The 14,833-nt window shown below is 39.1% G+C and overlaps 1 protein-coding gene across 2 annotated transcripts; it reads right to left on the bottom strand.

The window, feature by feature from the left end:
- Positions 1-4,521: 4,521 nt before the first annotated feature.
- LOC144703368 (S-adenosyl-L-methionine-dependent methyltransferases superfamily protein) lies at positions 4,522-7,413 on the bottom strand. 2 transcript variants are annotated; one of them, XM_078575550.1, is made up of 4 exons: positions 7,167-7,413; positions 5,476-5,557; positions 5,107-5,378; positions 4,522-5,047 (listed from the first exon to the last, which is right to left on the bottom strand). In XM_078575550.1, the coding sequence occupies exons 2-4, from the start codon at positions 5,509-5,511 to the stop codon at positions 4,609-4,611; spliced, it is 747 nt and encodes a 248-aa protein (XP_078431676.1). In that variant the 5' UTR covers positions 5,512-5,557; positions 7,167-7,413; the 3' UTR covers positions 4,522-4,608. The 2 variants fall into 2 exon arrangements, with proteins under 2 accessions (XP_078431676.1, XP_078431675.1); XM_078575549.1 differs by having other exon boundaries at positions 7,163-7,413.
- Between the last annotated feature and the right edge of the window lie 7,420 nt (positions 7,414-14,833).

Genomic DNA, 14,833 nt, shown 5'->3' on the forward strand with positions numbered 1-14,833 from the left:
CTTATGTCATTATTTCTTCATGGTAAACCCCCTTTTCTTGTAATCTTTATATTCTTCTTCTAACCTCTACATTTAAGTGAATTATAGTGTATGACTTCCTTTATTATGCATAATTCATGATAAATTCAAGAAAAATAATGAAAATTGTGGAGTATGTGACTTACTGCATTAAATATGATTTTATCCATCATTAACCCACACCTATGTATCATATTTAAGTATTTTAGACAAAATATAACCTGCATGCATGCATAAGTTTTGATACATCAAGTTCACTAAATTGGTCCATATGGATCTCTGAACGGTATTATACCTACAATTAGGTATGGTCCTTTCGCGAGACCAGTCTGAAAGTAGTGCAATGTGCGGTCCGGTTCAATTTTTCGAACGGCAGTACTTCACACCGCAAATCGACCATGGGCGTGTGTGCCACGGTGACTCAACCACATCCTCTCTCATTCTCACTCTCCTGTCTCTCTCTATCTCTTGCGTTTCTCGCTCTTCTGTCTCTCTCTCGTTCCTCGCTGTCCTCTCTCTCTCTCTCTCATTTCTCTCTCTCCCACTTTCTCTCTCATTCCTCGCTCTTCTATCTCTCTCTCGTTTCTCGCTCTTTAGTCTGTCTCTCTCTCTTGTTCCTTGGTCGATGTACACTGCGAAGTGCGATAATGTGCAATTTTTATTCAGGCTTCGAAATGCGACGGTGACTCCACCCACATCCTCTCTCATTCCTCGCTCTTCTATCTCTCTCTTGTTCCTCTCTCCCCCTCTTTCTCTTTCTTCTCTCTCTCGTTCCTCGCTCTCCTGTCTCTCTCTCTCACGTTCCTCACTCTCCCTCTTTCTCTCTCGTTCCTCGCTCTTCTGTCTCTCTCTCTCTCTCTTGTCCCTCTTTCTCCCTCTTTCTAAGTCGTTCATCTCTCTCCCTCTTTCTCTTTTGTGGGCTTCTCTCTCGTTCCTCGCTCTTCTGTCTCTCTCTCTCTCTCTTGTCCCTCTTTCTCCCTCTTTCTAAGTCGTTCATCTCTCTCCCTCTTTCTCTTTTGTGGGCTTCTCTCTCGTTCCTCGCTCTTCTGTCTCTCTCTCTCTCTCTCTCTCCCTCTTTCTCCCTCTTTCTAAGTCGTTCATCTCTCTCCCTCTTTCTCTTTTGTGTGCTTCTCTCTCGTTCCTCGCTCTTCTGTCTCTCTCTCTCTCTCTCTCTCCCTCTTTCTCTTTCGTGGCCTTCTCTCTCGTTCCTCACTCTTCTGTCACTCTCTTGTCCCTCTCTCTCCCTTTGTCTCTCTTGTGGTCTTCTCTCTTGTCCCTCGCTCTTCTGTCTCTCTCTTATTTCTCTCTCTCCCTATTTCTCTCGTTCCTCGCTCTTCTATCTCTCTCTCGTTCCTTTCTCTCCCTCTTCCTCTCTCGCGGTCTTCTCTCTCTCTCGTTCCTCTCTCTCCCCCTTTCTCTCTCGCCCTCTTTCTCTCTCTCTCTCTCTCTCTCTCTCTCTCTCTCTGTCGTGCTCTTCTCCCTTTCTCACTCTTTGTCGTTCATCTCTCTCATCCTTTTATCGCTCTCTCACTCTTCTCTCTCTCTCTCTCTCTCTCTCTCTCTCTTTCTCGCTATTCTTTCTCCGACTCATTCTTCCCTTTCTACGATACTCTCCTTCTCTCAGCGCTCCATCATTCTTATTCTCTTTCTCGTTCTCATTCCTCTCTCACTCTCTCTTTCCTTATCTGTTTTTCTATCTCTTGCTCCCGCTTCCGTCTCTGATCTTAATATTTGGTGTGATTTTTTTGCCCAAATTCACACTGGTCATTGAACTACCCCTTTCGAGCGATCGAAATATTTTCAGCCAAAAAAATCGAACCGGACCGCACGACCATCCCTACCTACAATTACATAAGTGGTATTACACCAAAAATACATACTAAATGGTTGGTTGTTAATTATGTATGATCTACACGGCTCTAGTTATAAGATTGCATTAAATACCTGGGTAAGGTAGTGGAAATATAGTAGACGGTGTTCTCCAATTACTTTGCCACACATCACTAGTAACTAGAATGACTGAGTATAGTTTCATGGTTAACCATACCTAAGCCATTCAAGAGTCTTGTGCAGATGAATCATTATATGTACATGACAACCCATATAAGTAAAGGTTCTATGAGAGATCTGACATAGTCAGTTACACCTTCTAGGGTATGAAGTGTAACTTGGCACTGCATGGGCCAATCTTAACCAACTTATAGGGTTAAGTTGGGCGTTTAATTTATATATTTGTTGATACATCTAATTCATAAGTTTTGACAATAAAATTTACTACACCACTGAAGTTATTAATTAGACTGAGATATGAGTTTAGAGGGTCATACCCATAAGATTTTCAAACCATAGGTAGGCATTTTCATCAGGATGTAGAATTTTATGAACACTTCCCAAGGTCTTTTATTAAAATTTCCAAAAGAGTATAAATTCCATGTCACATCCATCCAAGTCAATTTTGAAAGACATCTCCTTTGTTCTCTTGCTTTTCCCAATTTTAATAAGAGTAGATGGTGGGGAAATCATTTTGGCATCATAGTCTGAAGAAAGTAAAAGAGATCCATCACTTTGAAGGTTACATGAATATGTCTATACCAAATGGCTTGAAAATTCTCATTCAAGGAACCAAGAAATTATGGATTCTAATTGATAGAAATATATCTGGCCGCAAGCCAATCACACATTCCACATCTCATTCCATGTTCATTAATAGAGTATATTCATTATAGTGCACGTGTGATGCTTATAATGAAGTCTATGAATACATGATCAGACTTAGTGAATTATGATGAGATCATAAAATAGATACCATCAGTCTTTAAGCATGTGTTTTAAACATCCTTATTCGCAGGATACGCTAGAAGGACATCGAAGTATCAAAATAGAATATCACAATCTAGCCTTACTTATATGATGAGTATGTTGGTCTCGTAGCCATTAGTGTGGAGACACGAAAGATAGATAGTGGGTGCTCTTTAGTGGAAGGAGTTCATTGAATTGATCCGTACAAATCTCTGAATGGTATTATACCGAACTATCAATCAAGTTGATTCACGTCACGATTATGTAAGTGTTCGTCAGACCTGAGACACCAAAGACGTCTTGTGGACGGAGTGATGTAATTTGTCTATCACCTACGTCTATCAACTACTTAAAGTGGTCACTACCTTGGGGAGGTCACCGCTTGGTGCGATCATTACCCCAAGGTAGGAACTAAATGTTGACCTTAGGTGGTACTTCATACATCCTCTTTAATGTCTAAGATTTTGCAACATCCAATAAGTTTTAACCATGTCTTTCTGATCATGGAATAGTGATGGCACGCGGACGGGACGATTTTTCATCTCGGGACGAAAAAATCATCCCGTCTAAAGATATGGACGAATTTCAGGACAAAAATTCATCCTGGGGACTACTGGACAGGACGGTTTTCGTCCCATGGGACAAAAAAACCGTCTGTCCGGAGGTCTTGGACGTTGGACGGACGAATCTGGACGGAAATCCGCTGGATTCACATCCAACGGTTGAGATGTAGCCACGTCGCCTCGCAATGACAATTTGCATCAAAATCCCTGTTTTTTATGTGCGTTCAAACGGAAGCCGCTTAGAAATAATCATATATATGGCCTTTGCATTCACTCTCCCCCGTAATTCCATAAAAACTTAGAAAAGTCTATATTAATATATTAAAAACATAAAATGGGTTTTCTTTGTACGGGATGAGGGGCGCGATGAAAATTCATCCCAGGAGGACTGGACGGGACGAAAATCCGTCCCCGGAGCACTGGAAGGGATGATTTTCTAATTGTCGGACAAAAATTCATCCCGTCCTTCATCCCTACACTGAATCCAAATGTCGGACAGGATGAAATTCGTCCCGTCCCATCCATTGTCCATGTCTAGGACGATCCGGAACTATATTTGAATCTTCATGTGTCTTTTGAAGTAATAATAGTTGGTATAATACCAAGAAGACCATTTTCGGCACACTTGGACTGCGATGGTTTCTCAGCAGATAATAATGTTGCACACTATCATGAATATTTTCTTCATGTAGCCGCCTCAAATTTGACAAGATGCTTTCACTTTTGACGCCGGTCCATTTCCTGAGGTTTAATTCAACAACATCAAGGGATAAATTCTCCATTACAGATATATAAAAAAGAGATCGTCGAGCAGAATGAAGTCAACGTCAGTGAAAGTGTACCAGTGTCAAATCAAATCAATTCCATAAACTAGTTCTCAGCCTTATTGAAGGAAAAAATCAGTAAAATGAAGAATTTTGAATAGTTTCAGAAAGATGATCCGGAAAAGGATAATATGCCAAAACCCATAAAAAATTTTATCATTCTTTGTCACAGGAGAACTTGCCAATATTAAAATTCCACATCATTTTGGAACACCGTTGGGTAAGACTAGATTGCCCATAAAGAATTAGAAGACAACACTTTTAAAATCGAGTGACATATTTGCTTCTTGGAATCAAGATTATTAAAAAGATCTATCTAGGATGAATGAAGCAAGCACAAATATCATATCAGGGTTGTGAAATAATTGGTTCACTTTTCCATACAGGAGAAAAACGTACAAGGCTCAAAAAAGAAAGCAGGGAGAAGTGGAAACCAAAGAACCTCCTCCTAATACACCATTCTCTCTCCAGAATTTGATCACCTGAAGCCTCTCCTCCTGCGTTGACCTCTGGAGCAGGATCTTAGATCCATACCCTTTCTCTCGCATAAACTCGCAGATCTCCAAGGGGTTATTCTCTGAAAGCGTGACCATGTAAAGCCACCCTTTCTTCGATAACAGCAGGTCAATGTCTGGCAACATTCGGTCAATCACCCTCCTCCCATTCTCGCCTCCAGCCCACGATGCCGCAAGCCCAGCCCGACCGACTTCCTCCTCTGGCGTTGGCACATAGGGAGGGTTGACCACGACCACATCCACAAGCCCAGTGAGCTGTCTCTGAAGGCCAGAAGCTATGTCGGTGGCAACGACCTCAGCGCTGACCCCGTGGGCCTCCAATGTCATCCTGTTGTTTAAAATTTTTTAAAAAATTTAAAATTAAAAAATGAAAAAAAATAAAAAAACCTGGTGGTGGCAGCTGCATGCAAGTTGATGTCGGTGGCAAAAAAGTGTGTGCTGGGGGATTCTTCGTGGAGCATGAGAGCAAGTGACGTAATTACGTAGCCGCTGCCGCATCCCAGCTCAAGGCAAATCTTGGGTTGGTGTTTGATAATCCGAGACCGGTCTGCCAAAAGGGCATCAACTAAAACAAATGAGTCGTCACAAGGTTCGTAGACCTCGGGATGAGAGCTGACCAGTTGAATCTGAGCTATGCTTGAAGGAGTCTTGAATAAAACCTGAATAATTAGTCATGTAGAATTAGAGTCCGCTGGCAAACTAAAAAAAGAGAAAATGATTACAAAAATGGAGATGCTGATTCTTATGGTGGCTTGCCTGGCCTTCATTTGTTCTCTTATCTGAGTTGCTCATGGAAATATCAACAGTTGGATAGCGAAGCACTTTGGATATTATATGCCTGACAAAAGAGAAGTTTCAGAGCCCAGCAGAAGGTTCACCAAAGTTTTGACCGTGACAAGAGAAAAAGGAAATGCCTGAGGATGAAAATAGTATTAAAATAAGGGTTCCTGGATTCTCAGCATCATTTTATCTTAGTGATTTGCGTTGGGGACATCAAGAAGGCCATATATAATTATCACTAGTTTTTGGGAGTGAGATGCCAAGCCATCAGGGTCTGCATCCCCGGTAGCCCGGGACGTAGATGCCATTGCCTAGGATGACAACAGCGTCATCCAGGGCATCCCATTTGGGTCCCTAACATCCAACAATACAGATGGGTCCATTTAAAATGCGAACTAAAGATCACATTCTAATCTCTCTCTCTCTCTCTATCTATCAATCTATCTATCTATCTATCTATCTATCTATCCCTCTATCTCTCTCTCTATTCTTCATCTTTGCTATCTGCCTGCCACCATCGCCATTTTAGCCAGCATATCAGCCACATAATACCAGTTATAATACCAGTTAGTCGAGTGCTGGAGGATGATTCGGGAGAGATGAAGATTCAAGAAGAGAAAAACACAAAATCAGACCCGTTTCTCATAATAATTAGAAAATAAATCATAAGCCATCCAGTCCCAGAAAACAAAAAAACTTTTGAAAATTTACTTCCATAATAACTTTAAAAGACAGATGATAGATGAACAAATTCGTAACTTTACTTTTTACACCTAGAGGGAAATGTTGTATGCACTGCTGTATAAATGACGAAAATTAAAGCATTATGCCAAGACAATGGAAAGTCCCATAACAGCTTAGTAAGTGACGAGACCATATTAAAGGATTAAAAATTCGGGCAACAGAATTTTGGTCTTGGTGATACCAACAAGCAGAAAATATCATAAGAGGCGACAATTTGAAAAAGGGACGCGCAAGAGAAGAGAAAACTAACAATCAAGATCCATAAAGAAACATATGGAAGGAAAATTAATTAAAAGAAATGGTATAAGAGAGGTAATCACTAGAGCACATGAGGCTAAAGTATAAAATAAAATAAGTAAGAGAACAACGAAGGAAAAAGAGGAATAATAAGCGAAGAAAAGTCATAAAAAAACTTTAAAAAGGACGAGGTTAGAGAATATAATAATTGGAAAAAGAGTAAGACTGAGAAAAGAGAGAAAATTATAACCACAACCCGCATCACAGTAGGGAAAGATAAGAAGAGAGAACTACAGGAAAGGAGAACAATTTGAAGAAAAAGAAGAAGAGGGAGAGAATTAAAAATTGAATAATTAGCCACCAACGTCCTTAAAATTTGAAAATTAAAACAATTAAATGCGTCAGACAGTATCAAATCCGATAAAAGAAGAGCAGCTGATATTGGCAGCAGCGGCGCTCGGTAGAGGCAAGCAGGGAGAGAGAAGAAAATCGAGATGAAGATCACTTCACAAATGGAGGATGAGATTTGAGAAAAAGAGAGACAAGGGGATCAAGAGATATCATAATCGGGAAAACATAACGGAAATTAGATTTGATTAAAAAGAAGCTTCAACTTATCTATGATCGAAGTGAGAAAGAAATGGGGAAGATAAGTTAATTGCCATGGGAAGAGGAAACCCACTTGCCAATCTTCGCAGACCACTGCAGCAGAGTCTTAATTTGTCATCACGATCCGTTCATGCAAACTTTGGATTTGGGTCATCTCGTCGACGCTCAAGACGCACTGTCGTCTTCAATAACCGTGCAAAGCATCAACGTCAACCATCAACGACGATCGACGAGGTTCAAAATGGCGCAGAAGGTTAACGAGGCTTGCACTTCAAAAGGGTTGAAGGAGCGCCAGGAGGAGAGGAGAGAAAGGAGGAGGCAAGTTTTTTGGGGGAAAGGAATTTTACTTATACAATAGTGTTTTTTTTTTGTACATGGAGAAAGTGGGTTTTTTTGGGAGAAGGGATTAAAAAAGTTTTGTTTCTTTTTTGTCCATGGAGAAAGTGGGTTATTTTTGGGAGAAGGGTTTAAAAAAGTTTTGTTTTTTTTGTCCATGGAGAAAGTGGTTTTTTTTGGGGAAGAGGGGTTTAAAGAAGTTTTTTTTTTGTCCACGGAGAAAGTGGGTTATTCTTGGGAGAAGGGTTTAAAAAAGTTTTGTTTTTTTCGTCCATGGAGAAAGTGGTTTTTTTTGGTGAAGAGGGGTTTAAAGAAGTTTTTTTTTGTCCATGGAGAAAGTGGGTTATTCTTGGGAGAAGGGTTTAAAAAAGTTTTGTTTTTTTCGTCCATGGAGAAAGTGGTTTTTTTTGGGGAAGAGGGGTTTTAAGAACTTTTTTTTTGTCCATGGAGAAAGTGGGTTTTTTTGGGAGAGGGCTTAAATAAGTGTTGTTTTTTTTTCTGCATGGGGAAGTGGGCTTTTATGGAGAAGGGTTACTTTAAAGAAACCTATTTGTTCTTTTTTGTGCATGGGAAAAGTGGGTTTTTATGCAGAAGGGTTACATTAAATAAATTTATTTGTTTTTTTGTCCATTGGGAAGTGGGTTCTTAGGGAGAAGGGTTACTTTAAAGAAAACTATTTGTTCTTTTGTCTATGGGAAAAGTGGGTTTTTATGCAGAAGGGTTACTTCGAATAAATTTATTTTTATTTTTTATTTATCCATGGGGAAGTGGGTTCTTAGGGAGACGGATTACTCTAAATAAATATATTTGTGTTTTTATTGTCCATGGGAGAAGTGGGTTTTTAGGGAGGACGGTTACTTCAGATAAATTTTTTTTGTCCATGGGAAAAGTGGGTTCTTAGTGAGAAGGGTTACTTTAAAGAAGTTTATCTGTCCATGAGGAAAGTGGGTTCTTGGGGAGAGGGTTACTTTAAAGAAGTTTTTTTTTGGACCATTGGGAAAGTGGGTTCTTGGGGAGAGGGGTTACTTAGAAGGATTTATTTGCTTGTTGTTGTCCCTGGGAAAGTGGGTTCTTAGGGAGAGGGATTAAATACACAAAAAGTGTATTTGTTTTTTTTTCTCCCACTGGAAAGTGGGTACTTGGAGAGAGGGGTTAATTTCCATTGGGTTTAATCAGTACCATTTCTGAATTTTTCTCCTCAAATTCATCAGTTTGGTATTTCTGAAAGCTTAATATTTGTTTTGTACTCTTCTTATACTGTCTTCAAACTTGTGATCAATTTCTTGTACATCTGAAATAATTGAAATGATGATGGCAGGATTGGATGGCTCGGTGACATTCTTTGGACTGGAGCTCTCCACTATCTCACTCTTCACATCATTTTGTTGAGATCTCTACAATTATAGTTATTTTTTAAAAATGTGAGTAGTGAGTTTTATGGATCCGAAGATGGCCGACGTTGATGCTCATTGGTGGTGACAGCAGCATCATGTTTCATCAACTGTTCGTCGACATCAACATCCCATATCACCATTCTCTTGTCATGTTGATCTCTACGCAGGTTCTTGGGGAGAGGGGTTCCTTTGAAAAGTGTACATTTTTACCCTGGGAACAGGGATAGAGACTTTCCATTCAGGTATGAGAGATAGGGGTTGCTCTCTCTATATCTATCTATCTCTATTTTTTCTGCCTTACATTGCATTCTCTGACTTGTCAACCCTCACATCCTTAAGTCGTCGACACCCTATTTTACTCGACAATTTTTTTTCCTTAAAACTTGCTTCTCTTGCCTCTGAGAAGATAGGGCTTGCATCATTAACTTTTACTCTTTTTTTAAGGAGGGATTTTAGTTGAGAGCTGAATATTCCTTATATTTGAAGTTATTTTTGTAGCAGAAATATTAGCACGGGGACAGTGCAATAAAAAAAGAGAGAAGAGGAAAGGCATTTGATTAGAGATAAATGTCAGAGATCGTGACACATCTAAATACATTGTTGAATAAATTCCAGGGATTTTATTTGAGATGTTCGAACAAGCATATCTGAAAAGCTTGAGACTAGTGATTAGATCTAAATTTTAGTTGATGTGGTCAGTTGGACTTTGTGGGGAGATTAATGCATATGTAAGAATGGATCGGCAATTGTGTGTTCAAGTCAGGCTAGGGACTTAGAGGGACTAGAGGATTGTCAAGGCCTAGTCATCATCCTGTGGAGATTTCTCTTCAGCAACGTCCTCAAATATTCCATGATATGCTACTCACAGCTAATTCATCAACAAAGTTAATCAAGGTGCAGATGACAACCATGACCAGAGCGCTTAGTGAAATTCAAGCAAAGTGTCACATGATAGGGTTTACTCATCACTGATAAGGCCCAAATACACGTTAATTAATGTCGTTGTTGAAATTTCTGGGACTTGTGCAATAGAATTTATAATCATCCCTTAATATCTATTCTGTACTAGGTATAGGATGCAGTAAGGGGTCGAATCCACAGGAAGCAGAGGCAATTTCTCTTGCGATTGATTTAGAAATTACTGCACAGCATTGTTGCTGCAAGCTTCTTCTAATGAGGTAGTTCTACCGATTTCTTTAAACTGTTTATTGTCACTTAAGTTTGTGACGCGGTTATTTAAAATCAGAAATGTTAATGAATCAGAAATTTCTAGAGTCAGTTACGCGAATTCAAATTTATTCTTGCTTATTTTTAATAGAACTGAAAAATTGACTATGTCTCGAATAGTTTTGGACCTAAAAATGTGTACACAACTCAAAATTAACTCGCACCACTGGGATGGAACAAAATTTTATCAAATAGGACATTAAACATAGCTATTATTCGTATCCCTTCTCATAAGTGCAATGTAGCTTTGAATCGACAGAAACTTGAAACATAAATGGTTGAGTATTGAATCTAAGACAACTAATCAACCAAAATAGACGTAAACTTGAAATAAAAACTTCAATCAAGTAAAACAAAAACTTTAATATTCAAATGTAAAAAAAACTTGAAAACCTACGTACATTTGGATTAGGTCTATGCTAAATGCATCAAAGAATCTGGATTAAAATGAAGCTCTGGGGGGTCTTGTTCACTCTGTGTTCTCCAGGCCGGCAGTTCTTCGAGCAAGAAATCAAGCACTTGTTCCCTTTTCTTCCATTTTCCTCCGTAATATGCCAGAAATTCCAAGATTCTTCCTGGCAAGTCTTTCACAAAATTCAGTTTGAAGCGCTCCACACGAGAGTGCGTACACACTGATCTGCTTAGCTCATAGAGTGCAGCATGCACTCTGATTGGCCAAAATATGTTTCGTGTATCTCTGCTTTGTATGCATTAGGCAAGCAAATTTGAGTAAAAGGGGATACAAAATGCTCTACATGCGGTGGTCAGCGCAAAACTGTGATTTGTCCAGCACTGTTCACGTACATTCCCTGCGTACACTTAAACATCCAATAGCACAATTCAGCCCACTAGGTGCTAGATAAAATAAGACAATAAAAAAACTTTACTGAATAAGCAAAATGCACTGAACTGGTCTTAATCATTATTAAAAGTTTTAATTACACCCTTTTGTCATAGCAAACCTTTAATTTCTCATTCAATTATGATAACAGTATGACGAATACCATATAACCTCCTAGAAAATGATTAAAATGACTAATTTAACTGACTCTTATAGCGTGTTATCAATCACTCCTATTTTAGAAGAGGTTTTATATAAACTCTCTCTATATGACTATTTAAAGCAGATAAAGTAGATTGAAATATGAGCCAATTTAGTAATATTTTCTTTGATCCTATCTGTGATGCTCTCTTCTTGTTGCCCTACCTCCAACTCTCTTCCCTACAATCTCCCAAAATCCAATAGAGTATCAGAGCAGGTTGAGAAAGATGAAAGGGAATATAGCAAATAAATAAATAAATGTGAGGGCAATGAGTCAATTCTTCACCATTGTACAAAGGTGGATGCACCCATCTTTCTATTATGTGTTTGCTTTATCATGGTATGCATGTCTTGCCATGGTGTGTCCATGCAAATGCAATGTGTGTTTTAGAAACCATGCATGTCATATTAGGACGGGTGTATTGTAGGAGGCAAGACGCACTTAGGGTGCACCCTCCTAGAGTTAGAGCAAATACAAAATTTGTGCACAAAAGGAGGGAACCTCAAAAGCATTGGCACACTGTAGAATGGCAGGAGTGCTACATTAGGGCAGACACATAACGTGAAGGTAGGCATACAATTGAAGTGCAGGCCCATTGAAGCAACAAGGATGCACCATGGAAACACATGTGATATGCAGCTGATTTAAGCACCTCAGGGAAGGGTGTGGCATGTGGAGCCCCAAGCGCCTCACGACCTCCATTCCAGTGCCCTGGGAGGCATTCTATGCATGGGGAAAAATTTTCAAAGTATTTATACCATGATATTGGGTATAGAATTTTACGGCAAGTGTAGACTTGTATTTTTCATGTGTACTATCAGAACTAAATTTAGGAGTATGCTCACATCTATAAACAATAAGATTATCTGCTGGGGGAAGGGGAGACAACTCACATGTCTTATTTTCCTCAAGAGAAGGCATTTCTTTATTCATGGCCTTCCCTCCATTCATGACTATTTAGAGTGTCTTTGACATTCTTTGATACCTGAAATTCTTTGAACTAACTCAGAAAACTCTTGTCTTGATGATTTAGTTTCTTACAAGAGATATATTATTGGGGGTGGGGGCATTTGGGTCGAGTTCTGTAACACCTAGCTCCTTTACTCAATGGAATTATACTGACTGAATCATTTGTCCCCTGAAATGCAGCATGATATGTGCCCCCTTCTTGATTCCACTCACCCTCCTGAAATGGTTCACCTGGATCAGTGACAAGGCTGGTCTCAGCTGGACAATCATCATCACGAGGCTGAGGCTTCACACTAGAATCCTCTCAGAATTTTCTTCTCTAAGCATTTAAAGTAGCGAGGGGTCCTCCACATCATAACAAGGATGATTATGTGATGAGGTGCTTTTTCTATACACTATTTAATGCTCTTTGCTAAAAGCTTAATATTGATATTTTCTAGTCTCATCGCAGCGATGGTCTTCTAATGTAACAAGTCTTTCAACATAGAGCATTTCTGCCTCAAAAAACATCACATCATATGAGGCAAAGAACTAATTAGGGTCTGGATGGAAGCATCAATATCCTTTTTAATTATTAAAATATCCCATAAATACATACCAAGCCTTGGGGATAAACTTTCCATGACTCGACATGTATCTGCAGTCAAAGACTTCAGGCACCATCATTTTTGTTAATTTTATCCGAGGATCTACAAAGTTAAGGAGACTGATTGGACTTTAATAGCCAATATTTTGATCGGAATATGGTTAATGAGATGCACAATCATCATGAGTCTCTCTCCTAGTAAGACTTAGGCATATTTTCTTCATTGTAGTGGCCTAAATGTAACTGATCCTTCATCATGCCATTCTGAATGATGTGGCATGTTCAAGCCTAAATGTAACCAATCCTGCACTCAGCCAAGAATGATAATATATTTTTTTTAAATTATGAAAAATTATGTGCCTTTATCATCAAATTGATGACATATCACTGTATCTCCCCATGGATTATTGAACCTCTTCCTTTGGGTATAACAAATAAATCCATGTAGTTTGGAAGTTTGTGTGTGTATAATCATAAAAAATACAGATGATGCTCTTGGACTGTGAGCATTCAATGGCTCCACCAAATACCAGTTCTTAAGGCGGTGACATAAAAAACTGGAGTGGTAATCGGTTCAGCTGGGGCCTAGTTTGTTGCTTAAGATCTTTCTTGGCTATACCACTAGTTGATCACTTTCAATTTCACATCTCACCTTGAGGGCTACTTCTACCTTACTCTTCTGATACATGTGCCTCTATGTCCTAGAGGGGCCCACACCATATGTACCACTGACTCTTCATATATATACATTACCCATGAGATTGTCAACTTGGAATACGGCCTCAAGGTTTTTAGTCATGTAAAATAAGTAATCACCATAAAAATACTAAAAAATCTTCATTCTGATACGACCCCGACGTACTTAGGCCTTTTTCATCATTTAGACCAATAGGGGCATTTAGGTCATTTGGACATTTTGTAATCTCTTTAAATAGAACAGCCCTCCCTTGAGGAGGGCAGCCAAGAAGTATTCCAAAAATGTGTTTGGCTCCCTCCGATGATGTCCACTCCGCCGGATCCCTCATGTAGGCGACGTCCACTCCGCCTGCCCCCCACCTGCCGTAGTCCATCCCGTCACGCCGACGTCCATCCCGGTGCCTTCTCTCTCCCTTTTCGTCTTCTCACCGATACAAACCAACCAGGTTCGTATCATAAAGATAATATGATCTATACAAGACCCCCAAACATCATCACTAGATTCAAACATTGATACTTTGAACTTTAAAATAAGGATGTTTCTGTTTTTCTAGGTGATAGAGCTCACAAAATAAAATTAACATCCATTCTAAAGCAGACGGAGCAAAGTGCATCTTCATCGAAATAAAGGGCGATGGCCCATTCTTTGATGCAACTGAGCAACCTATCTTCGGAAGTGTATAATGACTTCATGGAGGAGAGACAACACATAAAAATTATTCAGCAAGCATAGTCCATCTTCTCTCCTACATGATGAAATCCATTTCATTGACACATTTTCATGAATAAAAAATATCTTTATCAAGCACAATTTGCCAGACTCTATCACACATGAAAGGAAATCTGGTTTGCTCATTAACCTAGCACATGGAGAATAAAAATGTCAATTCTAACCATTATTGCATCACCAATGCCCTATACAAATAAGAGAACCTCCTCGTACAATGATCACTTTGTGGGCCGCAAACATGAGAATAATTATAAAATGGCATTACTAGGTGACATGTGGTTTATTTGTCTTGTGAACCAATGAATTGTAGTAGTATGAGAAGAAGACTCAGTCTCACTTGTTTGGACTAAATGACAAAAATATATGTGGTCAGCACGCTAATCACACATTACATATCTCATTCATAATTATCTGATATAATTATGAATTACGATACACATGTGATACTTTTAGTGAAGTCTGTGAATACATGATCTGACATTGTGTATTATGACGAGATCATAATGAGATTACTAGTCATTAGATGTATTATAAATATTCCTATTTGAAGAATACTTGAGAAGGATGTCTAGGTATCCAAATAAAATAACACTATTTAGTGCCCTCATTAGATGAGTATGATAGATAGTGTAGCCACTAGTGTGGAGTAGCTAACGACAAATAGTGGGCGCTCTTCAGTGGAAAGTGTTCACTGAACTGATTTATTTATATAATTCCCAAAATGATATTATTCCAAACTCTAAATTATGTAGATTTATGTCAC

This window comes from Wolffia australiana, chromosome 5 (genome assembly GCF_029677425.1).
Source record: "Wolffia australiana isolate 7733 chromosome 5, ASM2967742v1".
In the NCBI taxonomy this organism is placed as follows: Eukaryota; Viridiplantae; Streptophyta; class Magnoliopsida; order Alismatales; family Araceae; genus Wolffia; species Wolffia australiana.